Source organism: Hippopotamus amphibius, chromosome 9 (assembly GCF_030028045.1).
Source record: "Hippopotamus amphibius kiboko isolate mHipAmp2 chromosome 9, mHipAmp2.hap2, whole genome shotgun sequence".
In the NCBI taxonomy this organism is placed as follows: Eukaryota; Metazoa; Chordata; class Mammalia; order Artiodactyla; family Hippopotamidae; genus Hippopotamus; species Hippopotamus amphibius.
This window is the reverse complement of record NC_080194.1, coordinates 94948209-94971728: the sequence shown is the minus strand read 5'-3', so window position 1 is coordinate 94971728 and position 23520 is coordinate 94948209. Positions and strand designations below refer to the sequence as shown.

General features: G+C 40.5%; 1 protein-coding gene across 1 annotated transcript in view; it reads right to left on the bottom strand.

Moving 5' to 3' along the window:
* Positions 1-957: 957 nt before the first annotated feature.
* The window catches only part of LOC130859891 (NXPE family member 4-like), a 28801-nt gene continuing 6238 nt past the window's right edge, over positions 958-23520 (bottom strand). The window contains exons 2-5 of the mRNA XM_057747376.1: positions 6033-6763; positions 5473-5534; positions 3938-4147; positions 958-1493 (exon numbers count right to left, since the gene is read on the bottom strand). Coding sequence (XP_057603359.1) covers positions 958-1493; positions 3938-4147; positions 5473-5534; positions 6033-6763 — 1539 coding nt within the window. The remainder of the gene's footprint in view (positions 1494-3937; positions 4148-5472; positions 5535-6032; positions 6764-23520) is intronic.

Below are 23520 nucleotides of genomic sequence, written 5' to 3'. Positions count from 1 at the left end.
ACAATATTAACCCATACGTGTAGATCATAGAAACCAATGTTGTTGATTATCTACATAATGGTTTTCAAACATTTTAAGCAGGAGAGCCTTTTTTTTTCCCTTCATATTAAAAGCCTACCTAGAAGCCCAATAAACATGGGTAAAAATGGCTAATATTCTGGCTGAAGTGGTGTGGAAGAACAGGTACCCTGCCCACCAACTCCTGTCCCTTCAGGCAGTACCTGGAGCACCACCCAGAGCTTCTCAGAGTCTTGAAAGTCGCAACTCCCAAGCTAAATCCTTCATTTCAGAAACTGAGGCCCAGAGAGCTGAAGTGACTTTTCCAAAGTTATGAAATTATTGTCAGTGGAAGGACTGAAGCCCAGCTCTCTGAATCCTAGAGTTATCGGCTTTCAGCTGTTTTATCTGGTATTCCTGAAGGATAAATTCTATAGAATAGATTAGCTCCTAGCAGTGGGAGTCCCTCTAGGGAGAGAAAAGTCAGAGGCTTTCAGTATCCAGAGGGTCTTGCTTCAAATGCACCTGCTCCTTCAGGACCGTGTACATTGCCTCCTAAGACTTCTCTTCCTACTTGGAAGTCATCTTGAACTTGTCTTAGCAATAAGGCTAGGGGACAGCTTTCTCCAAATATTTATTTCATAATAACTTTATTGCTCTGAATTTCCATGCATCAGGGAGAACTTTTAACCATTACGTGTCTTGACTTCCTGCTTGTGAAAAGTGGCATGACTCTGATCAGGAAGGGTAGCTCCTTTTTATAAGTATGTTTGCATTTATTTGTAAGCAGAAACCCAAATTAGAAATAACAGATTTGGTTGAATTGCTGGTTAATAAATCAGCCACAGTGCAGATTTTCCCCTGCTAATTGAGAGTTCAGAGCCAACAGCATCTGGCATGCTAGCAAACACTTACTAGATGTTTTTAATTAAGTGACTAAATTTCAGAGAGATGTGTTATCTAGCAAATAAAGTTTAACAATATATTGATCTGATTTCCGACTACAGATCGGGGTGGGTGGACATCATTTGTGCCGTATGCAATTGTTATATCCCAGGCATCAATAATGCCCACATTGAGATCCTGAAAAATGTCCTTTATGGCAAGATGTTGGATGTAACCGTGAAAGTCACCAAATCTCTCCACATCATTGTGCATCTCCCTGATGTTTTCTGACTTGATGATAACCATAGTGTCTGGGCTTCTCAGAAGAAGGCGCTGAACTGCGTCATGGATATTGAGGGCCCTTCGGAGAAAAACATCAATGGGAAAGGGTCTGAAGTGCTGGCCCAGAGAAATAACAACGATGGTATTTTTTTCTCCTTCAGTTCTGTCAATAGCCTGGGCGATGCACTCAGTCTCTTTGAACGAATAGGCTTGTGAAGTAACCAAGGGGAAAGCATGTTTTTGCCACTGGATGTTGATATTCTTGTCCAAGTCCACAGCAAGTTGGTTTTGAAATTTTCCAAATTCATGCAGATCCACTGACTTCAGGGCTGATGATGAATAGGCAATCCCAAAATGACAGGAGAAAAAGTTACAAAGGTCATAAAAATAGAAGAAAAGATTTGGTGTTTATGATTAAATACATTAATCCTGACTAATTTATTATGGGTTGAAATTAGAGAATAGGTTGAAAATTATTGAGCAACTGAAAGTATTATGCAAATAGGAAATTATATCTGTCCTCTGTAGAGCCACATAGAATCAAAGGGACTGGGGATGGTGAGCAATGAGGTCACTTCACTGGAGGATGATGGAGTCATTTTTGTGGGTATTAGCTTTGTACATTTTGTTAACTATAGACTAAGCTCATTTGCAGATAGAGAAAGGTACCAACTGATGTTTTACATTTCAAAAAACAAGTAAATCTGTTTCCCCAGGTCCTCTATAAGTTCCCTTAATATTGGAATTATATTCTATACTTCTATGTTTCTTTTACATATGTATGAAATGGTACTGAATACATCATCTATAATAATGATATTAATATTCCTTTGTGAAGGACTTTACAGTTTACAAAGTATTTATTAGGACTGATATATCATTTACTTCAAAGCTCCATATATATGCATATATATATATTTAATTGCCATATTTTAGAAACGAAAACCGAGATGAAATGACCTGCTCAAGATTACACAACTGGTAAGTGACAAAATCTGTACCTAAACTTGAAGTTCCTCCCAGTTCTTGTGGAAGTAGTCTACCCAATCTTAAAACTTTTGAAAAGTATAATATGAATAGAAGAAAATATGGTCCCTTCTTTTTTCATCGTATTAATTAGATCCTTGTGAGACTATCAAGGCCACCTGCTTTGTAGCTAGAACTTCTGAGGAAAATGTGTAGTAAAGGATTATTAATGCTTTGTAACATGTACCATCTTAGAAGTAAAGGGCTACACTTAAAATCTTAACCCAGGGAGGTTTGAAAATGGTGATCCTGGAGGGTTGTGTGGAGGAAAATGGTAGATTTTTTTCCTTATTCTGTTTCCAACATATTTCAATTTCATTTTCCAAAGCACGCTATAGCCATGCAATTTAACTTTTAACAATATGTGCAGCATATGTTTTGCTACCATAACTTGAAAGGTCAGCCAAGAGGGTAGGTAACTCAATAATTCAATACTTTTTATAAACTAGGAGACCCACTGTTGTAGGATGTGATGCTAGAGGTTATCACCAGACCCTTAATTTTATAGATGAGGAAACTGAGGTCTAGAGGAGTTTAGTCATTTACTAGAGTCACAGTTGAAAACTCTCCCCTTCTATTGGAGGGAATTCAATGCCCTGTTGATTTTCCATTTTTACTGGGAGAATCAGCTTACATTCTAAGCTGGAGATCACAAGATTGGCATCATGTAAGGAAGGCCAGCGGGGAGCCATGCCCACTGCACTGTCCCCAGTGGTAGGAGCCAGTGTCCAGGACACAGTGGACGTGGGCAGTGACAGTTTTCCAGGTAAGAGTGCTAAGATTTCCTAGTGGATTCTGAGTTATTATTGATGCATTCTTGGTTTAGTAAATGGAGCAACTGGACTAGAATTCTAGCAAATGGATTCTAGCCCCAACTCTGATATGAACTAATGATAATAATTGCAATAGCTATTGTTTACTGGGCACTTTCTTTGTGTCCTTGTGCCTTGCCATGTGTTAAATATTTTATAATCATTGCCTCATTTATTCTTTATAAGCACCACCAGATGCTGTTGTGATTTCTAGTTCATTGATGAGGAAAATAAATACTATGCCCAAGGTCATGGCTTCTAAGTGGCACAGTCGAGGTCTGTTAGGCTCCAGAGCCCCTGCTTTTAACCATTGTGCCTATCTGGTGTGAAGCCATTACCTCACTCCTAGCATCTGTCTTTCCATGAAATAATAATAGTGAGGACAGCTTACAGGAAAGAGAATTTACTATGTAGCAAACAGTATTCTAGATGCATTGTGTATATTACCTCATTTTACCAGGTGGTTACTATTTTCATCTCTATTATACAGATGAGGAAACTAAGGACAAAATTGCTATGTAGTTATGTAACTTGCTGGAGGCCATCCAGATAGGACAGGTAGAGGCCATATTTTGATCCCAAGACATCTGGATTTAGACTCTACACCCTTAATCATCATGCCATCTGTGGAAGGTGGACAATATAATATCTTGTTATCGTCAGCTGTGTCCATGATTTTCTGAGCATGCTGTGTAAATACTGAAACGTGAATTCTGCAGGGGTAGGCATGGAGTAAACCTTTTTCTACACTGGCTCCCTTCTAGTCATAAATGTGTTCTTTTAAAGAAAAGATAATGATGTCTTGTGAAAAGTGTTGGTGTGTTGTGATTAACAAATATGAAAAAGAAGATGCATTTCCCATATTCCTTTCTCCCTTTAAAATGAAACAGAAGTTTCTAAAAGGGATATGAGTAATAGCTTAGACAGAGGCATACTGTTGATACTGCTTTTGAAGTATTCCATCCACTGGCGGATCGTGGAATCTCCCATTAGATAAATGAATTTTCCTCTCAGGCATTCTCTCATTTTGATTGGAGCCAAACTGCAGGAAACAGGATTCCATGTGTCTTTCCAGACATGTCCACTGGGAATTGTGGATGCCATTCCAAACTTGCATTTCTTTTTCATTGGAACTGTCTTTTCTGCTAAAGAATCAACAAGATTGCATCTTCTAAAATACCACTTTATCCATAAGTGCTAATTAAGAACCAACTATTTTTTCCAAGTATCCTTTTAATAGGGCATGAGCATGGAGGAAAAGCCTTACTGAAGCAGCATTCTGTCAATGGCAGAGTTATTTTTCAGAAAAAAATTTTCTCTGATAAGAATTTTCTAAATGATACCCATTAATGTTCATTATAGAGAACATGTTTTCTCCCAGAAAAAAAGGCCTTCTGGGTAAAATTTAAGTATTTGTTTGCCCTCTTATGAAAGGAAAGACATCAGTTCTTGCTTAGTAATGAAAACTCAATTATCTTGTTATTTTATCCCACTTTACGCCCAAGTTTATCACACATTGTCACAGTGTCTTAAATTCCACCATCAAACTGTAAATCCTTTGAGTTTAGTGCATGGAGATATAAAAACAAACAAACAGTTAATTTGAATTTGGACTTGGACAGACCACATGGATATGTCTGTAGGCTGGAGCAGAGTCTTGGAGGTCCAGGAGAGGCTGGGTATTAACCTGTTAGTTACTGGTTTGTGAAGAGTCTGGGAATCTGATGGACTGAGGTGTCTAGTCTTGGTGGTCTTGGGGCAGTGATTACTCACCAACCAAAGGAAGTGGTGTAATATTTTATAACTGGTAGGAGTATCCTTGTGTCTTCTGGGTGAAAAATGCCTCTTCTACCTCTAGGTACATAAATACACTTCAGCATAAATGAGTTTATTAGCATTTAGCAAGCTGTTAATGCCAAACTTAAAGGGACATAGAAGTTCTTGCCTTAAATCATTTTAGATATGGATTTCCTAGGATGTTTTGAGCCAAAGAAATTGAAGAGCAATGAATAAATATGTGTGGAAGTGCTATTTTATATGTTAACATGGTTTGAAAGGCAGCAAAGACAAACTGGGGGAAATTGTAATGAATTGACTTATAGGAGGCAGGTTAGAAACCTCTATATGGTGATTCTTGTGCTTGTAGTGATGTGGAAAGTGCTGACGGTAGTGGTTGGGGAGGTAGGACGTAGGTGTAAATTGGGAGAGAGTTTTGACATTTGAAGGTTGTCGTGTCTGATGGGCAGGTAATCTGATGACTGATGGATAATGGTGAGATTGATGATGAGATTTATGAAACAGATTTATGATCCCAGTCATTTATTCACTTAGGTAACTGGCATCGTGGCCCACCAGCCTGATGAGCAGGATAACAACAGGACTGGTAATAGTGAACAAGTCCCCAGAAAGCAGAAACACTTTAAATGGGACTAGTACTAAGTACCACCCATCAAACACAGGGAGAACTTACTGTTGCACTTGGAGACAGTGATAGCATCCAACTTTCCCATCATCTCTACACCGACATTTGACCTTAAAGAGAGAAATATAGAAATTAATCTGCAGGTGGCCCCAAGATCAGGAAACACAAGAAGCCACATTACCCATTGCTTCAGTTATTTCTTGTGATAATAATTGACTATTTTGCCCACAGTTCCTAATCATTTATTAAACTTCCATTTCTTGGCCTACTAGTCCAGGGAGTACAGATCCCCAAAAGGTGTAATTTTTTGAGATGCAGAAAGAATATATTAGAGATCATGCATATTCACAAATGTCTGTTTCTCTTCCTCTTTTAATTTTTATTCTATTTATATTTTTATTTTGTTGATAAAGGGTTAAATATCCAAAACCTTTAGGGACTACTGGAGAGTTGCCACTGGCCCCAAATGAATTTGCAGATCTTTTCTAAAGTGGCTCTTCAAAGAGTCCCAAGGTTGATGTTCTCATAGTAGTTTCCTTTAGATCAGCAAATAGGCCAGATAATTACTATATTTGTGTTGGTATTTGTTTCCATAAATAATTATTTACCTTTCAAAGAGGCTTCTTTCTTGTTTGCTAAGATAAGACACTCCCTTGTTTTTGGAATGCATGTGGGTGAGTGCAGCGCAGGGTATGTGTGGAGGCTTCACGCAGTAGAAGGCTTCTTGGTCTCGAGTATCCAGGTACTCACACAGTTCAGCACTTGAATTTAAGACCAGGGCACAATCAGTATTGACACGGGAGGTGCCATTGGCAAACTGGCCTGTGAAGATCACCCTGTCATAGCCTTGGTTCCTTGCCCTCCAGAGAGCCGACACCCCTTCACTGGGGTGGATGAGCAGGACAGACAGAGACACCCGGCCCTCCCAGAACAGGGTGAAGCTGACAAGGTAGGTGCCATTGTTGAAGTCTGTCACCTTTCCGGAAGCGCCTGCCTTCAGAGCTGGGGAGGACATCCTGGCCCTCAGGAAATCCCCACCATATTCCTTCCTGCGTCCCAAGTGGTCCCTCACCTCCAGCAGAATGTCTAGCTGGTCCCCCATGCAGTATGTGTCTTGAGGGCTGAGGAGGGTAGCTCTGCTGTGTGTGGCGCTGGTGGTGGAGGACACGTTGGTGAAGGGTCTGGGTGGGATCAGCTTGTCTAGTTTCTCCATAATCCCTTTTATCCTCAGCTCAGTCTCTGTTGGTGAAACTGCTGGATTCAGTGGTGCTTCAGAACATGATTTATTGATGAGATTCCAGTGATGGAGGGAGGCGGGCAACTTTAGTATAGTCCATAACTGAAATGACAAGGAATGCATAGAGAACAAAGAAAACGTGCCTATCTAATGTAGTAATTTTGGTAGGTTAGCCAACTTCTCTTTTACAAAATGATGGGAGATACAAAAATTAGAACGATGTAGAGACTTCACTATTGCCTATGTTTCAAAGAAAAATGATTTTCCTTAAATATGGTGGTGGAACTCCACTTCTCACTGGCTAATCCATTATTTTTTCTCTTTTTTTTTTGGCTGTACCACGTGGCTTGTGGGATCTTGGTTCCCTGACCAGGTATTGAACTCCTCAGCCCTTGGCAGTGAAAGTGCAAGTGTGGAGTCCTAAGCACTGGACTTCCAGGGAATTCCCATCACTGGGTAATCTATTTTGAATGAGCCACTCCACCTCAAAGAGCCCTAGGATCATCTTCCTTAAAGTGGTGATCATAAAATATACTTTCACTGGGCAATTGTTAAGGGCCAATGAGAAAATGCTTTTTAACTGCATAGCAGAGAACAAATGTTTATTGTTGTACTATTTTTATCTTAAAACTGCAATTAAGTCATTTAAATAAATCCATAAGAAAATATTTAAGAAGCATGGGGGTTTTATGTAATAAACAATCATCTATTTTTTCTTTTTTCTTCCCCATGGTGACTGAAGCAGCCATACTTTTTATTTTATTAAGCAATTAATTAATTAATTGGCTGCATTGGGTCTTTTTTGCTGCACATGGGCTTTCTCTAGTTGCGGCGAACAGGAGGTACACTTCGTGGCAGTGCATGGGCTTCTCATTGCAGTGGCTTCTCTTGTTGCAGAGAACAGGCTCTAGACACGCGGGCTTCAGTAGTTATGGCACTTGGGCTCAATAGTTGTGGCATGCGTGCCCTAGAACACAGGCTTAGTATTTGTGGTGCAGGGGCTTAGTTGCTCTGTGGCATGTGGAGTTTTCCCGGATCAGGGCTTGAAACCGTGTCCCCTGAACTGGTAGGCAGTTTCTTACCTGCACCACCAGGGAAGTCCTATTTTTTTCTATTTCATTTTTTACACTTTGATTAAAGAGTCTGTGATATTTATTAATAATTTTCAGATCGTTTCAGCTAACAGGACATAAGAAACTTAGGCTTATAAAATATTTATTTTCTAATCATAAAATAACACTGATTAATTATTAAAAGTGAGAGAATGCCACAACTCTATAGAAAATAAAAATCAGTCAAAATCACACCAACCACTGATAACTACTCTCAGCATTTTGGTAATTTTCTCTCATCCTCTGTAACCAATTCACATGACTGTGAACAAATTGAATATTTACCAATGAATTGTGATTTTAAAAACATAGTGTCATTAAAAACTTTCTACCTTATGTCAAAGCCCCACATAATATTCCAGCCTATGGGCATAGCTTAATATTTCACTTATTCCTATTTTTTTAGATAAATTTCATTCAGCTTTTCTCTATTATCTATAATTCTGTAAAGAACACTTTTTGGTACAAATCTTTCATAGTAATGTCTCTGATTTTCCAACAAAGGCAGAGTAGCTTGTACTGGGCTAAAGTACTGTGATTAACATTATCACTGGGTTTTTAAAATAAATTTATTTATTTATTTGTTTATTTATTTATTTATTTAATGGCTGTGTTGGATCTTCCTTGCTGCACGAGGTCTTTGTCTAGTTGTGGCCAGTGGTGGCTACTCTTCATTGCAGCATGAGGGCTTCTTATTGTGGTGGCTTCTCTTGTTGTGGAGCACAGGTTCTAAGTGCCTGGGCTTCAGTAGTTGTGGCACTCAGCCTCAGTAGTTGTGGCACACAGACTTAGTTGCTCTGCAGCATATGAGATCTTTCTGGACCAGGGATCGAACCAGTGTCCCCTGCATTGGCAGGCGATTCTTAACCACTCTGCCACCAGGGAAGTCCCTATTACTGTTTTATTATTTGACATGTTAAGATTTTTTTTAAGTGAAAACATTTTTATCTATCAAATAATAGTGATAGTTATAGCAAACACTTAGCATGGGTCAGGCACCATTCTGAATGATTTTCATATGTTAGCCCATTAACACAATAATATATGAAGTATTTATTTTTATGACTCAAAGTTTCAGATGATGAAACTGGTTCACGGCAAAGTTAAGGGACTTAGCCAAGCTTGTGTAGCTAGTTAGTAACAGAGTCAGGTTTTAATCCCAGGCAATTGTGTCTACAAATGAACTCCCCAGTGCTGTGAGCATGCAGTAAGGCTAGAATTCTCTTTCATTGCTGGTTTAGGTGCGAATGGCACCACGTTTCTGCAAAACAGGTCTATAGCATGTATTAGGACCTTTAACAGTGTTCACTGCATTTCCTAATAATTCTATTTCTGAGAATTCAGTAAATCATAGTAATATCCCCAAATTTCCAATAAAGGCAGAGTAGCTTGTATTGGACTAACTCTCCTGTAGAGAAAAATGATGAATTCCAGGCCTCTCCCTGCAAATCTTCTCTTTCTAAAACACTGGAGAGTGATCACAAGCAGACAGACACTGGAGAAGAGTTGAAACTTGGAAGAAGGGACAACACTGGACTTGCATTACAAAAAATGCTCAGACTTCCCCGGCAGTCCAGTGGCTAAGACTCCTGTGTGCTTCCACTGCAAGGGGCGTGGGTTCAATCCCTGGTCAGGGAACTAAGATCCTGCATGCTGTGGCAGGGTCAAAAAGAAAAGAGAAGTGCCAACTAAAGTTCTTCAAGCTGAAGTGAAATTACACCAAAAAGACACATAGATCTTCAGGAAGGAATGAAAAGCACGAGAAATGGTAAATATATGTATTAATATAAAATACTGTGTGTTTATCTCCTAGTTTCTTTGAAGTGCATATAATTATTTAAGAACTACAATTTTGTAATAATATGACAACTATAGCATAAAGAATAGGGGGAAATGAATGGAAATAAATGGTTGAAAGTTTATTACAGATTATATGAAGTAACACAATATTAATTCTAAAAGTTAAGAATGTGTATTGTAATCTCTAGAGAAATCACTTTAGAAAAATAACTTAGAGCTATAAAAATAATAAACTAAAAGGAAATACTAAAAAAAAACAACCAAAAAAACCCCCCAGAAAAACAAAAAACAACAACTCCAAATAAAGCAGGAAATGGGGAATAGAGGAATAAAAACTAGATGCCAAAACAGAAAAAAAAAAAAAACAAATGCTGGACTTAAATCCACTCATATAAATAATTCCATTAAAAGTAGATAAATTCTTCATTAAAAGGCAAAGATAAGACTCTTCCTGGGATTAAAGTAATGTTATCAAACTCAAAAGAAAAAAAAACAAAACACTGTTTTGGAATAGTATAGTGTGAATATTTTTAAAAGCTTGTATAAATAAAATAATGTAACCAATGCATTCATTTATATATATTTAAATATTTTGATATTAAAAGTTATGGTTTGGCATTAAAATTTATGCTTTTATCAAATTTTGGAATAATTTTTCTTAAATGCATTTGTGACCAATGTTTCAGTATTTGAGATAATGCATTTACAAAAAATTGAATCTGTTGAAACTGGAAAAGGTTGGCAGAGGAGTAGGACGTGTCGATCTGCCTCCTCCACACAGATACATCAAAAACACATCTACTTGGGGAGTGGAACATGGAGAACACCTTTCGAATGCCAGCAGGAGTCCTCAGACCACCAAAAAAGCAAGAGAATTTCCAAGTAATCAGGTAGTGCAAAGGAAAGACAGGAAAAAGAGAGACAATTCTGCAGAGACCGGTCTCTCTGGGAGGAAGCTGTGAGGGGGCAAGGCTCCCACACACAGGGGAGCCCCCTCACTGGCAGGGAAGGACAGGGGGAGCCTCAGAGCCCCCAGAAGAGAGAGCAATGGTAGGTCTGCCAAGGGTAGAGTGGAGAGATCCGTGCATGGATGAGTCAGGCAGCACTCCCCAGCCAGAGCAGCCAATCTGCTCACCCACAGTGGCAGTGGAGGCTGGGTGCCGAGGCTTGGGCTTTGGAGAGCAGACCCCAGGGAGAGAGCAGGGGCTGGCTTCATGAGAACAGCCTGGGGGGCAGGTACACCAGCAAGCTAGGAGGAAGTTTGGGGAAAATCCTGGGCCAGAGGGAGAGGCATGGGACTTTTGTTTCAGAGTGCTTTAGAGGAAATTCGCTCTCCAGGATCTCACAGGTTTTGAGGTGGCGCAACCTGTGGCTGCTGGAGTAAAAAGCCCATCTCCAGCCTCGAGCTTCCCACAGGCAGCTACTGGATTGAAAAGCCCACTGTCCCCCGCCCCCATCACTGCACCGCCAGCCTGCCACCTGCTCACCCACAGCCTCCAAGGGACCTGTGTGTAAGGCACGTTATTGGCCATACCCTCCGGGCAACAGGGGAAGTGCACCAACACCAATGGTCCTGCGATCAAGACCAACTTCCCTGGGGGAACGCACAGCACACCTCAGGCTCACCCTGACCTCTGCTGCTGCAAGCAATCCCACAGATTTCAGTTAGACTGCCATATCCCTCCCTACCCCCAACCTGAAGTTGCAAGTAAACCCCAATTACCCTCTTTCGCTCCCACTTGCCTGGGCAGGGAACGGAATTCTGAGAGCAACCCACATGCAAAGTAGGGACCAAAACCAAAACTGATCCCTGAGGACTGCAGGACCAAAGAAGAGAAAGAGAAACAGCTGCAGGAGGAGCAGATTTAATGCCCACAATAGGCTTGAAAGAACCCGCATATGTGGATCACCTGAACAGACGAGTGTTTCTACGATAGAGACTGTAGACATAGGGGACAACTGGGAACAGTGGGGACAAAGACACACAGGACTAATACCAGGTCACAGTCTGAGCTCTCCACAGGCCTCTCCACAGCAGGGGCAGAGCCATACTTAGAAGTATTGGAGGACTTTTTGGTATGCTTATCTTGTTCCTGGTTTTAGGTATTTGTTAGTTAAACTTTTACTGTATATATGTGTATGTGGATTTATTGTAATTGGTATGAGTACTCTCTTCTTTCTGTTCTTTGCTCTCTCATTTTCTCTCCTCATTGGTTTCTTTTCCTCTTCTCTTTCTGCAAGTGCAAGTGTGCACATCTCCTTATGTGATTTTGAATGATTAGAGTTGCTTTACCACCAGTTTTGGGGATACGTCTGTCCTTTCCCTTTCTTCCACTTTTTTCTTCCATTTTTTCTTTGCTCTCCTTCCACCTCCTTTTTCTCCATGCTGTGCAGCTTCCAGGATCTTTGTGCCCCAGCCGGGACTCAAACCTTGACCTCTGAGACAGCAGAGCAGAGTCCAGGACATTGCACCACCAGAGAACTCCTGACCCCATGGAATATAAATCAGCAGGTGTTCCCCAGAGTTCTCATTCTCAACATCAAACTCCAAATCCAACCAAAGGCCAGCAATCTCCAGTGCTTGACACCTCAAGCTAAACAGAACACAGATAAGAGGAATTTCTACTAGGCAGCATAGGGAAAGGAGAAAGCAAATACAATTCATGAGACAAATTAGAAAACAAAGAAATACCTTGCAGGCAAAGGAGTAAAATAAAAACACACAAGACCAAATAAATGAAGAAGAAATTGGCAAATTGCCTGAAAAAGAATTCAGAGTGATGATAGTAAAGATGATCCGAAATCTTGAAAACAAAATAGAAAAAAAAAAAGAAACATTTCATAAGTAACTAGGAGAACTAAAGAGCAAACAAACAGTAATGAACAACACAATAACTGAAATTAAAAATGCTCTCGGACCTCCTAGGTGGCACAGTGGTAAGAATCTGCCTGCCCATGCAGGGGACACGGGTTTGAGCCCTGCCCTGGGACGATTCCTCATACTATGGAGTAACTAAGCCCGTCTGCCACAACTATTGAGCCTGTGCTCTGGAACCTGTGAGCCACAACTACTGAGCCCATGTTCCGCAACTACTGAAGCCCATGTGCCTAGGGCCCATGCTCCACAACAAGAGAAGCCACTACAATGAGGAGCCTGTGCACCACAATGAAGAGTAGACCTGCTTGCAGCAGCTAGAGAAAGCCCGTGTGCAGCAATGAAGACCCAATGCAGCCAATAAAAAAATAAAATAAATAAATTTATGGAAAAAAATGCTCTAGATGGTATAAACAGCAGAATAACTGAGGCAGAAGAATGAGTAAGTGAGTTGAAAGATAGAATATAACTGCCACAGAGCAGGAAAAAGAAAAAAGGATAAAAAGAATGGAAGACAGTCTCAGAGACCTCAGGGATAATATTAAGAATATCAACATTTGAATCATGGGCATCCCAGAATAAGAAGAAAAAAAGAAAGGGTCTGAGAAAATATTTGAGGAGATTATGTTGGAAAACTTCCCCCACATGAGAAAGGAAATAGTAAACCAAGTCCAAGAAGTGCAGAGAGTCCCAGAGAGAACAAACCCAAGGAGAAACACACTGAGGCATATATTAATCAAACTAATGAAAATTAAACACAAAGAAAAAATATTAAAAGCAGCAAGAGAAAAGAAACAAATAACACATAAGGGAAAACCCATAAGGATAACAGTTGATCTCTCTGCAGAAACTCTGCACGGCAGAAGGGAGTAGAAGGATATACTGAAAGTCTTGAAAGAGAAAAACCTACAGGCAAGAATACTCTACCCAGCAAGAATCTCATTCAGATTTGATGGAGAAATCAAAGGCTTTACAGACAAGCAAAAGTGAAGAGAATTCAGCACCACCAAACCAGCCTTCCAACAACTGCTAAAGGAACTCCTCTAGGCAGTAAACACAGGACAAGGAAAAGACCTATGAAAACAAACCCAAAACAATAAAGAAAATGGTAATAGGAACATACATGTCAATAATACCTTAAAAGTAAATGGTTTAAATGCTCCAACCAAAAGACACAGACTGGCTGAATGGATACAAAAACAAGAGCCTTACATATGCTGTCTACCAGAAACACACCTCAGACCAAGGGACACATACAGACTGAAAGTAAGGGCATGGAAAAAGATATTCCAAGCAAATGGAAGTCAAAAGAAAGCTGGAGTAGCAATACTCATATCAGACAAATTAGACCTTAAAGACTATTACAAGAGACAAGGAAGGACAGTATATGATGATCAAGGGATTAATTCAAGAAGAAGATATAACAATTGTAAATATCTATGCACCCAACACAGGAGCACCTCAATACATAAGGCAAATGCTAACAGCCATAAAAGGGGAAATCAACAGTAACACAATAATAGTAGGAGACTTTTTCACCCCGCTTTCACCAATGGACAGATTATCCAAACAGAAAATATATAGGAAACACAAGCTCTAAATGAGACATTAGACCATCTCGACTTAATTGATATTTATAGGACATTCCATCCAAAAACAACAGAATACACTTTCTTCTCAAGTGTACACGGAATATTGTCCAGGATAGATCACATCTTGGGGCATAAATCAAGCCTCAGTAAATTCAAGAAAATTTCTTCTCTGACCACAGCACCATGAGACTAGACATCAATTATCAGAAAAAAACTGTAAATATACAAACACATGGAGGCTAAACAATATGCTGTTAAACAACCAAGAAGTCACTGCAGAAATCAAAGAGGAAATCCAAAAATACCTAGAGACAAATGACAATGAAAACACAACAATCCAAAACCTATGGGACAGAGTGAAAGCAGTTCTAAGAGGGAAGTTTATAGCAATACAATTTTACCTCAAGAAACAAGAAAAATTTCGAACAAACAACCTAACCTTACACCTAAAACAATTACTACAAGAACAAAAACACCCTAAAGTGAGCAGAAGCAAAGAAATCATAAAGATCAGAGCAGAAATTAATGAAAAATTAATGAAAGAATCAATCGCAAAGATCAATAAAACTAAAAGCTGGTTCTATGAGAAGAGAAATAAAATTGATATACCATTAGCCACACTCATCAGGAAATAAAAGGAGAAGATGCAAATCAACAGAGTTAGAAATGAAAAAGGAGAAGTAACAACTGACACTGCAGAAATACAAAAGATCATGAGAGACTACTACAAGCAACTATATGCCAATTCACTGGATAACATGGAAGAAATGGATAAATTCTTAGAAATGTTCAATCTTCCAAGACTGAACCAGGAAGAAATAGGAAATATGAATAGACCTATCACAAGTACTGAAAATGAGACTGTGATTAGAGATCTCCCAACAAACAAAAGCTCAGGGCCAAATGGCTTCACAGGCAAATTCTGTGAAGCCATTGATTTAGAGAAGAGCTAACACCTATCCTTCTCAAACTCTTGCAAAGTATGGCAGAAGGAGGAACACTCCCAAACTCATTCTACGAGGCCACCATCACTCTGATACCAAAACCAGAAAAAGATGTCACACAAAAAAGAAATTACAAGCCAATATCCCTGATGAATATAGATGCAAAAATCCTCAACAAAATACTAGCAAACAATTCAACAGCACATTAAAAAGATCATACACCATCCCTGGAATGCAAGGATTCTTCAATATACACAAATCAATCAATGTGATACATCATATTAACAACTGAAGGATAAAAACCATATGATCATCTCAATAGATGCAGAAAAACATTTGACAAAGTTCAACATCCATTTATGATAAAAAATCTCCAGAATGTGGGCATAGAAGGAAATTACCTCAACATAATAAAAGCCATATATGTCAAACCAACAGCCAATATCGTTCTAAATGGTGAAAAACTGAAACCATTCTCTCTAAGGACAGGAACAAGACAAGGGTGCGCACTCTCACCACTATTATTCAACATAGTTTTGGAAGTTTTAGCTTCAGCAATCAGAGAAGAGAAAAAGAAATAAAAGGAATCCAAATTGGAAAAGAAGTAAGATTGTCACTCTTTGCAGATGACATGATATTATACATAGAAAACCCTAAAGACTCTACCAGAAAACTGCTAGTACTAATTGATGAGCTTAGTAAAGTAGCAGGATACAAAATTAATGCACAGAAATCTCTTACCTTCCTGTACACTAACAACAAAAGAGCTGAAAGAGAAATTAAGGAAACACTCCCATTTACCACTGCAACAAAAAGAATAAAATACCTAGGAATAAACCTGCCAAAGGAGGCAAAAGAGCTGTATGCAGAAAAGTATAAGACACTGATGAAAGAAATCAAAGATGATACAAACAGATAGAGACACATACCATGTTCTTGGATTGGAAGAATCTACATTGTGAAAATGACTATACCGCCCAAAACAATTTACAAATTCAACACAATCCCTATCAAATTACCAATGGCATTTTTCACAGAACTAGAACAAGAAATCTTACAACATGTATGGAAATGCAAAAGACCCCGAATAGCCAAAGCAATTTTGAGAAGGAAAGACAGAGTTGGTTGAATTAGGCTTCCTGACTTCAACCTAAACTACGAGGCCATAGTGATCAAGACAGTATGGTACTGGCACAAAAAGAGAAAGGAAGATCAATGAAACACAATAGAGAGCCCAGAGATAAATCCACGCACGTATGGGCACCTTCTCTTTGACTAAGGAGGCAAGAATATACAATGGCAAAAAGACAGCCTCTTTAATAAGTGGTGCTGGGAAGATTGCACAGCTACATGTAAAAGAATGAAATTGGAACACTTCCTAACACCATACACAAAAATAAACTAAAAATGGGTTAAAGACCTAATGTAAAGCCAGACACTATAAAACTCTTAGAGGAAAATATAGTGAGTACACTCTCTGACATAAACCAAAGCAAGATCCCTTTCGACCCACCTCCTAGAATAATAGAAATAAAATCCAGAATAAACAAATGCGACCTAATGAAACTTAAAAGCTTTTGCACAGCAAAAGTAAGCAGGAACATGAGAAGAAGACTACCCTCAGAATGGGAGAAAATATTTGCCAATGAAGCAACGGACAAAGGATTAACCTCCAAAATGTACAAGCAGGTCATGCAGCTTTATACCAAAAGAGCAAATAACCCAATCCACAAATGGGCAGAAGGCCTAAATAGACATTTCTCCAAAGAAGACATACAGATGGGCAACAAACACATGAAAAGATGCTCAACATCACTAATCATTAGAGAAATGCACGTCAAAGCCACAATGAGGTATCACCTCACACTGGTCAGAATGGCCATTGTCAAAAAATCTAGAAACAATGAATGCTGGAGTGGGTGTGGAGAAAAGGGAACCCTCCTGCACTGTTGGTGGAAATATAAGTTGGTACAGCCACTATGGAAAACAGTTTGGAGGTTCCTTAAAAAAAGTAAAAATGGAACTACTGCCGAGACCAGCTCGGCGACTCGAGGCGAGTGACGGGTGCCGCAAGCTTGAAGAACACACAGACACAGACTGAAGAGAAAAGTGGGACCGGGGGGCTCAAGACCTCTCGGATCAAGAGCCCCGCTGACTCATCCCAGGCTGCTTTTATTGAGTTCGTGGGCTAACATTCTCAGGTTACACTCATAAACAATCAAAGGCCTCACATGACTGAGGCAATTATCTTTGTTTACTTCCTGGGTCTGAGTTGAGCAGGTGTGGATTTGAGCTGGGGGTGGAGAGCAAAACAGCCCTGGGGGCAGGAGACCTCTCTCAGATATTGGGGGTCTGTGCCCCACCCGTGTTGGCCCCTCTGCGACTGTGCCTGTCTTAGGTTGTTCCTCCCTTGAGGAATCTTACCCGTCTCTGGCTAACCAGTCATCCTCCAGGGCCAAACACGGTGATGTAAGGAAGGTTCTATGCACCACCCCTGTTGGCCCCTCTGCGGCTGTGCCTGTCTTAGGTTGTTCCTCCTCTGAGGAATCTTACCCGTCTTTGGCTAACCAGCCATCCCTCAGGACCAAACAGGGTGATATTAGTCTCCACGCCCCACACCCTCAGCTCCTCCACTGCTCAAGCAGGACATTCTGAATCCCATCGTTGGGCCCACATACTTCAACATTTTCAAGGTTACAAAAAGGTTCCCGAATGTCTTCCCACATTTCCCCCTTTTTGTTTTCGTAGGAGAAGATAAGCCTGTAGGAGAAGATAAGCCTATTCGAGTTATTTCTTTTTCCGTCAATCCTTGGAGCGTTCCTCCTGTGCACCTGAGAACTAAACATAGGATAATTAAAAGACAACAAAAAATATCAAAATGCTTAGGAGACTGCTATTCATGCCTTTTATCCAATCCAATGGATGCAATGCTTTTAATCCATCAGCTATACTTTGTAAAGTAGCAAATTTGGTGTAGAGACTGCAAAAATTATATTGCATGCCTGTTATTTTAGTTTGTAATTGTTGTATGTCCAATGTGAGACCATCCGCTCCATATCCCAGCAGATGTGTCATTGGCATCATGGCCATTCCAGATTTGTAATGTTCTTAAACTTAAGGGAAGTTTCCATATTTTTGTTTGAGCTCTGCCATTCTCTAATTGAGGCCAAGGAAGTATTAATCCAATCCTAAGCCATAAAATGGGATAGGGCGAGTGCATGGCAATATTGGTATATGCCATCACAACCTTTTATAGGGATTGCAGGAGGAGTTTTTTTGGTGTAAACCATCAGAGACTGCATACCCCTTAGGGGACCAGTTTCATACTGTTCCATAGGAACCATTAAGTAGTATCACACCCTCCATCCCACAGCAAACATCCCAAAGAATCTGATCTTGTCTGTCAGCCCATATCCGTTTTATTTTACACAAAGGTCTATCAGGGATGGCATAATTAGTAAACTTAGTCTCCAAAGCTCAAACCTCAAAACAAATGTACAAAGTTCATCTCTGGAGATTCTACATCCCATTCAAAATGGCGTTTCTTTGGAACGCTCATGATATGGCTTAATTCTCCGAGATGGAATCCACACAGGTTCCAGGCCTTGTCCTGGTGACACACAAGCAAACCCTCTTCCCCATGTGATTAACCTTCCTGATGACCAGATATTAATCAATGGGTCCTGCCACCATATCAGCGGCTGTGCATCATTAAAACGAGTCACATTCTTAGACGAGGCTTGAAAATGCCTCTCAGCTGCTGTATCTGTAGCCTGTGCAGATACATTCAAAAAATTAATAGTGATTATCAATTTTCCCAATATAATCAGCAAAGGCAATTTGCCAACTTACACAATTTTGGAAACAAGCCTGAATTTCTTTAGCAGTTAAATTAATAATTATATGTGAAGGGTCAGTTCCAATTAAATGCTCACTTCGAGTTCTTCCCTTCAGAACCAACTGAGTTAATAATTCTAAATAAGGTGACAAGGATTTTACCATAGTATTTGCTAAAAACAACCATTCCACAATTCCTTCATTTTGCATTAATATCCCCGTAGGTGAATGAGGAGAAGGTAATATAATTAATTGCAATGGCTGATTAACAGTTACTCTCTGTAATTGAGAAGAATGAATTTTATTTTCTACAAGTTTTAGTTCCTCTAAAGCAGCTGATGTTAAAGTTCTTGGACTATTTAATTTTGAATCTCCTTTTAACAAAGCAAATAGGTTAGACAATGCATAGGTGGGGATCCCTATGGATGGGCGAAGCCAATTAATATCTCCTAGGAGTTTTTGCAAATCATTAAGAGTTTGGATTTGATCTGACCTCAGTTCCACCTTTTGTGGTCTAATAGTTGTTCTATCAACTATTGTGCCCAAATATTGATACGGGCTATGCATCTGTACCTTTTCTGGAGCTATTTTAAGTCCTGCTCTATCAAGGCAAAGCTGCATGCTAATATACACAGAAGTAAGTAAATCTTGACTAGGAGCAGCACACAAGATATCATCCATGTAATGGATAAGATAACAATTAGGAAATTCTAGTCGTATTGGTTCAAGGGCTTTAGCAACAAAATTCTGGCAAATAGTAGGACTATTCAACATGCCTTGAGGTAACACCTTCCACTGAAACCTTTTTCGAGGTTCTTTATTATTTAGTGCAGGCACAGAAAAAGCAAATTTTTCTTTATCTTTGGGATGTAATGGAATGGTGAAGAAGCAGTCTTTCAGATCAATAACTAGTAAAGGCCAATTAGCAGGGATCATATTAGGTGATGGGAGGCCTGGTTGTAAGGCCCCCATTGGTTGTATAACTGCATTGACTGCTCTGAGATCTGTTAATAAACGCCATTTACCAGTTTTTTTTCTTTATTGGAAATACTGGAGAGTTCCATGGGCTAAAAGATTCTTCAATATGTCCTTTTTCTAACTGTTCAGTCACTAATTCTGTTAGAGCTTCTAACTTTTCTATGGTTAAAGGCCACTGCTCAACCCATACAGGTGTATCAGTTTTCCAGGTCAATGGGATTGGTGCTGGGGGAAGCAGTAAGCTTTTACGAACAGTGGCCACTAGTGAAAAGACTGATATCCAAGACCTTCTCTATTTGCATTACCTTCAGCTGGAATGGGAAATAGTTTCCCTTGATGATATCTACCAAGACCTAACCCTGGCTGATATCCTTGATTTATCAGCATTTCTTGACTTTGCATACTATAAGTATCTATCGTTGGAATGTGGATTTCAGCCTTCCATTGTTGCAATAAATCCCTTCCCCATAAATTAATGGGAAGGTCTGCTATATAGGGTTGTAAGTGGGCTGGCTGCCCATCTGGGCCAATACAAGGCAATATTTTAGCACTTTGCTGCAAGCCATGAGCTCTACCTAAACCTACCACTGTAATGTCTGCAGGACAAGTAGGCCAGCGAGAAGGCCAATGATTACTGCTTATAATTGAAACATCAGCACCTGTGTCTATTAATCCTCTAAAAGCTTTTCCATTTATAGTTACTGAGCACGTGGGGCGTGTTTCTAAAATTTTTTCAGAGAGGAAAACTCCTGCCTCTCCTGTACTTCCAAAGCCTTTCGTTCTCCTTACTTTTGTACTATTGCCAATCTTATAATATGGCAGAATAAGCAACTGTGCTATTCTATCACCTGGATGGGCTTTCCATGGAACCGAAGTTGATATCATCACTTTAATTTCTCCAGTATAGTCATTATCAATCACTCCAGTATGAATTCTAATTCCTTTTGATGTTAAACCAGACCTTCCTAGTATTAAGCCAACGGTTTCTTTTGGCAAAGGTCCAGTAATTCCTGTTCTGACCAATGTTGGAGTTTCTGCAGGCAGTATAATAATAGATTCTGCACAAGGAAGGTCTAAGGCTGCGCTGCCTGCTGTGGCTGGTGATAATTCCATGGCACTGCGGAGTATTGGGCCACTTCTGTCTGTTTCTAGATCTGATAGGCTCCCTTTGGTTGTGGGGCTAGGAGTGAGCCCCGTTGATAGTTTCCCGACAAAGGGGTTCCATCCTTATGGAAGTTAGATTTACACTGGCTTGACCAGTGAAATCCTTTTCCACATCTTGGACAAAGTCCAGGCTGTTTTTGCCCTTTGATTACATTATCTTGAAAATTAACAGCCCTTCTATCCACTCTCTTCCTACATTGTTTCTTTGTATGTCCTTGTTTACCACAGTTAAAGCATTTCCCTGGAAATTTGTTATTTATTTTCAGTCCAGCCATAGCTTGTGCCATCATTGTTGCTTTAAAGCTCTCAGTTCCCACTCCCTGACACACTCTAATATAATCATTTAATGTTCCCTTTCCTTTCATAGGTCCAATGGCCTTCTTACAATCTGTATTTGCATTTTCAAAAGCCAATAATTGCAAAATAGTATCAGCAGCCTCAGCATTAGTGATCTGCCTCTTGATAGTCTCCTGTAATCTGGCAATAAATTCAGTATAGGGCTCTTTTGCCCCCTGCATGATCTTTTGAAAAGAGACAGGAGCTTGCCCTTTAGCTTCTATTTTCTCCCAGGCTCTTAAGCAACAATGTCTCACCTGTTCTATGGCCTGATCTTCCATCAGAATTTGATCTTGAATTCTGCCCCAATTTCCACTACCCATCAATTGATCCAAGGAGATAGGAATCTGCCTTGCTCGATTGTGCTTTGCCATAGTTTCAGCATGATCACACCACCAGGTTTTGAATTGTAAAAATTCTCCCGGGGCTAGTACTGCACGAGCCAACGTTGCCCAATCAGCTGGAATCAAACGAGAGCCTTCGGCTACTCCCTGTATGATACCTATGGTGAATGGAGAATTTACTCCATAATTTTGTACTGATTGTTTCAATTCTTTCAATATTTTGAAGGGTATCGGCTCATGTACTGCCTCATAAATTCCATTGGGATTATTAGGATCCACTCCAGGTGCCACCCTTTCATGAATAGTTACTGGAAATGCCATTTGCATAGCTTCCAGATTTCCCTCTTGTCTAGCCTGCAAAATGCCCTTCTGTAAGGGTGATAAAACTGAGTGGCCTATAGACACAGGAAAGGCATAAGCTCCCCCAGGCGGCATTAAAGAGGGTGGAGGAGGGGGCAGTATAGGAAGTTTGCCCTCCTCCACAACTGAGGGAGCCGAGGGTCTTAATCCCTCAGCCATTTGTATTCCCTTTTGTTTTTCAGTTTTGTTTGGCACCGCACATGCCCATCGGTCCTCTGACGGACCGGCTTCTTCATCAAAGCTATCATTTGAGCCCTCAGGAGCCTATAGAGGCTCTAATAGAGGCTCTAATACTGACTTAATCAGAGACCACATTTGACCAAACAGAACCTGGTACGGGAGTCCCTTTAGAATGCAATTTTTTAAGTTTGCTCCCAACCTTATCCCCAAGTACATAAACCCAGTGTTAGCCTAAAGAAGGAAACCACATACAATATTCTCTCAATTATTTACAGAATTTCTAACAATCGACCTTCACTTGCTTTTTACAAGACCTTCACTTGCTTTTTACTCCACCTGCCCTTAGGAGCTGCCGTAACAGGCATACATCTGGTCAATATTAATCTAAACTTTTATTTCCCATATTTTACCCCGAACATAGACTACCCAAGAGATTTACTTACTGGCAGGATTTTTTCAGAGACCTCTTACTCTCCTCTTGGGGGCTTCACGGCACTTCCCAATTATTTACTTTTATCAATTTCACTTTCCGTGAACCTTCGTCACTCAAGCCTTTCGAGCCCCACGTTGGGCGCCACTTGCCGAGACCAGCTCGGCGACTCGAGGCGAGTGACGGGTGCCGCAAGCTTGAAGAACACACAGACACAGACTGAAGAGAAAAGTGGGACCGGGGGGCTCAAGACCTCTCGGATCAAGAGCCCCGCTGACTCATCCCAGGCTGCTTTTATTGAGTTCGTGGGCTAACATTCTCAGGTTACACTCATAAACAATCAAAGGCCTCACATGACTGAGGCAATTATCTTTGTTTACTTCCTGGGTCTGAGTTGAGCAGGTGTGGATTTGAGCTGGGGGTGGAGAGCAAAACAGCCCTGGGGGCAGGAGACCTCTCTCAGATATTGGGGGTCTGTGCCCCACCCGTGTTGGCCCCTCTGCGACTGTGCCTGTCTTAGGTTGTTCCTCCCTTGAGGAATCTTACCCGTCTCTGGCTAACCAGTCATCCTCCAGGGCCAAACACGGTGATGTAAGGAAGGTTCTATGCACCACCCCTGTTGGCCCCTCTGCGGCTGTGCCTGTCTTAGGTTGTTCCTCCTCTGAGGAATCTTACCCGTCTTTGGCTAACCAGCCATCCCTCAGGACCAAACAGGGTGATATTAGTCTCCACGCCCCACACCCTCAGCTCCTCCACTGCTCAAGCAGGACATTCTGAATCCCATCGTTGGGCCCACATACTTCAACATTTTCAAGGTTACAAAAAGGTTCCCGAATGTCTTCCCACAAACTACTATATGACCCAGCAATCCCACTGCTGGATGTGTACCCAGAGAGAACCATAATCC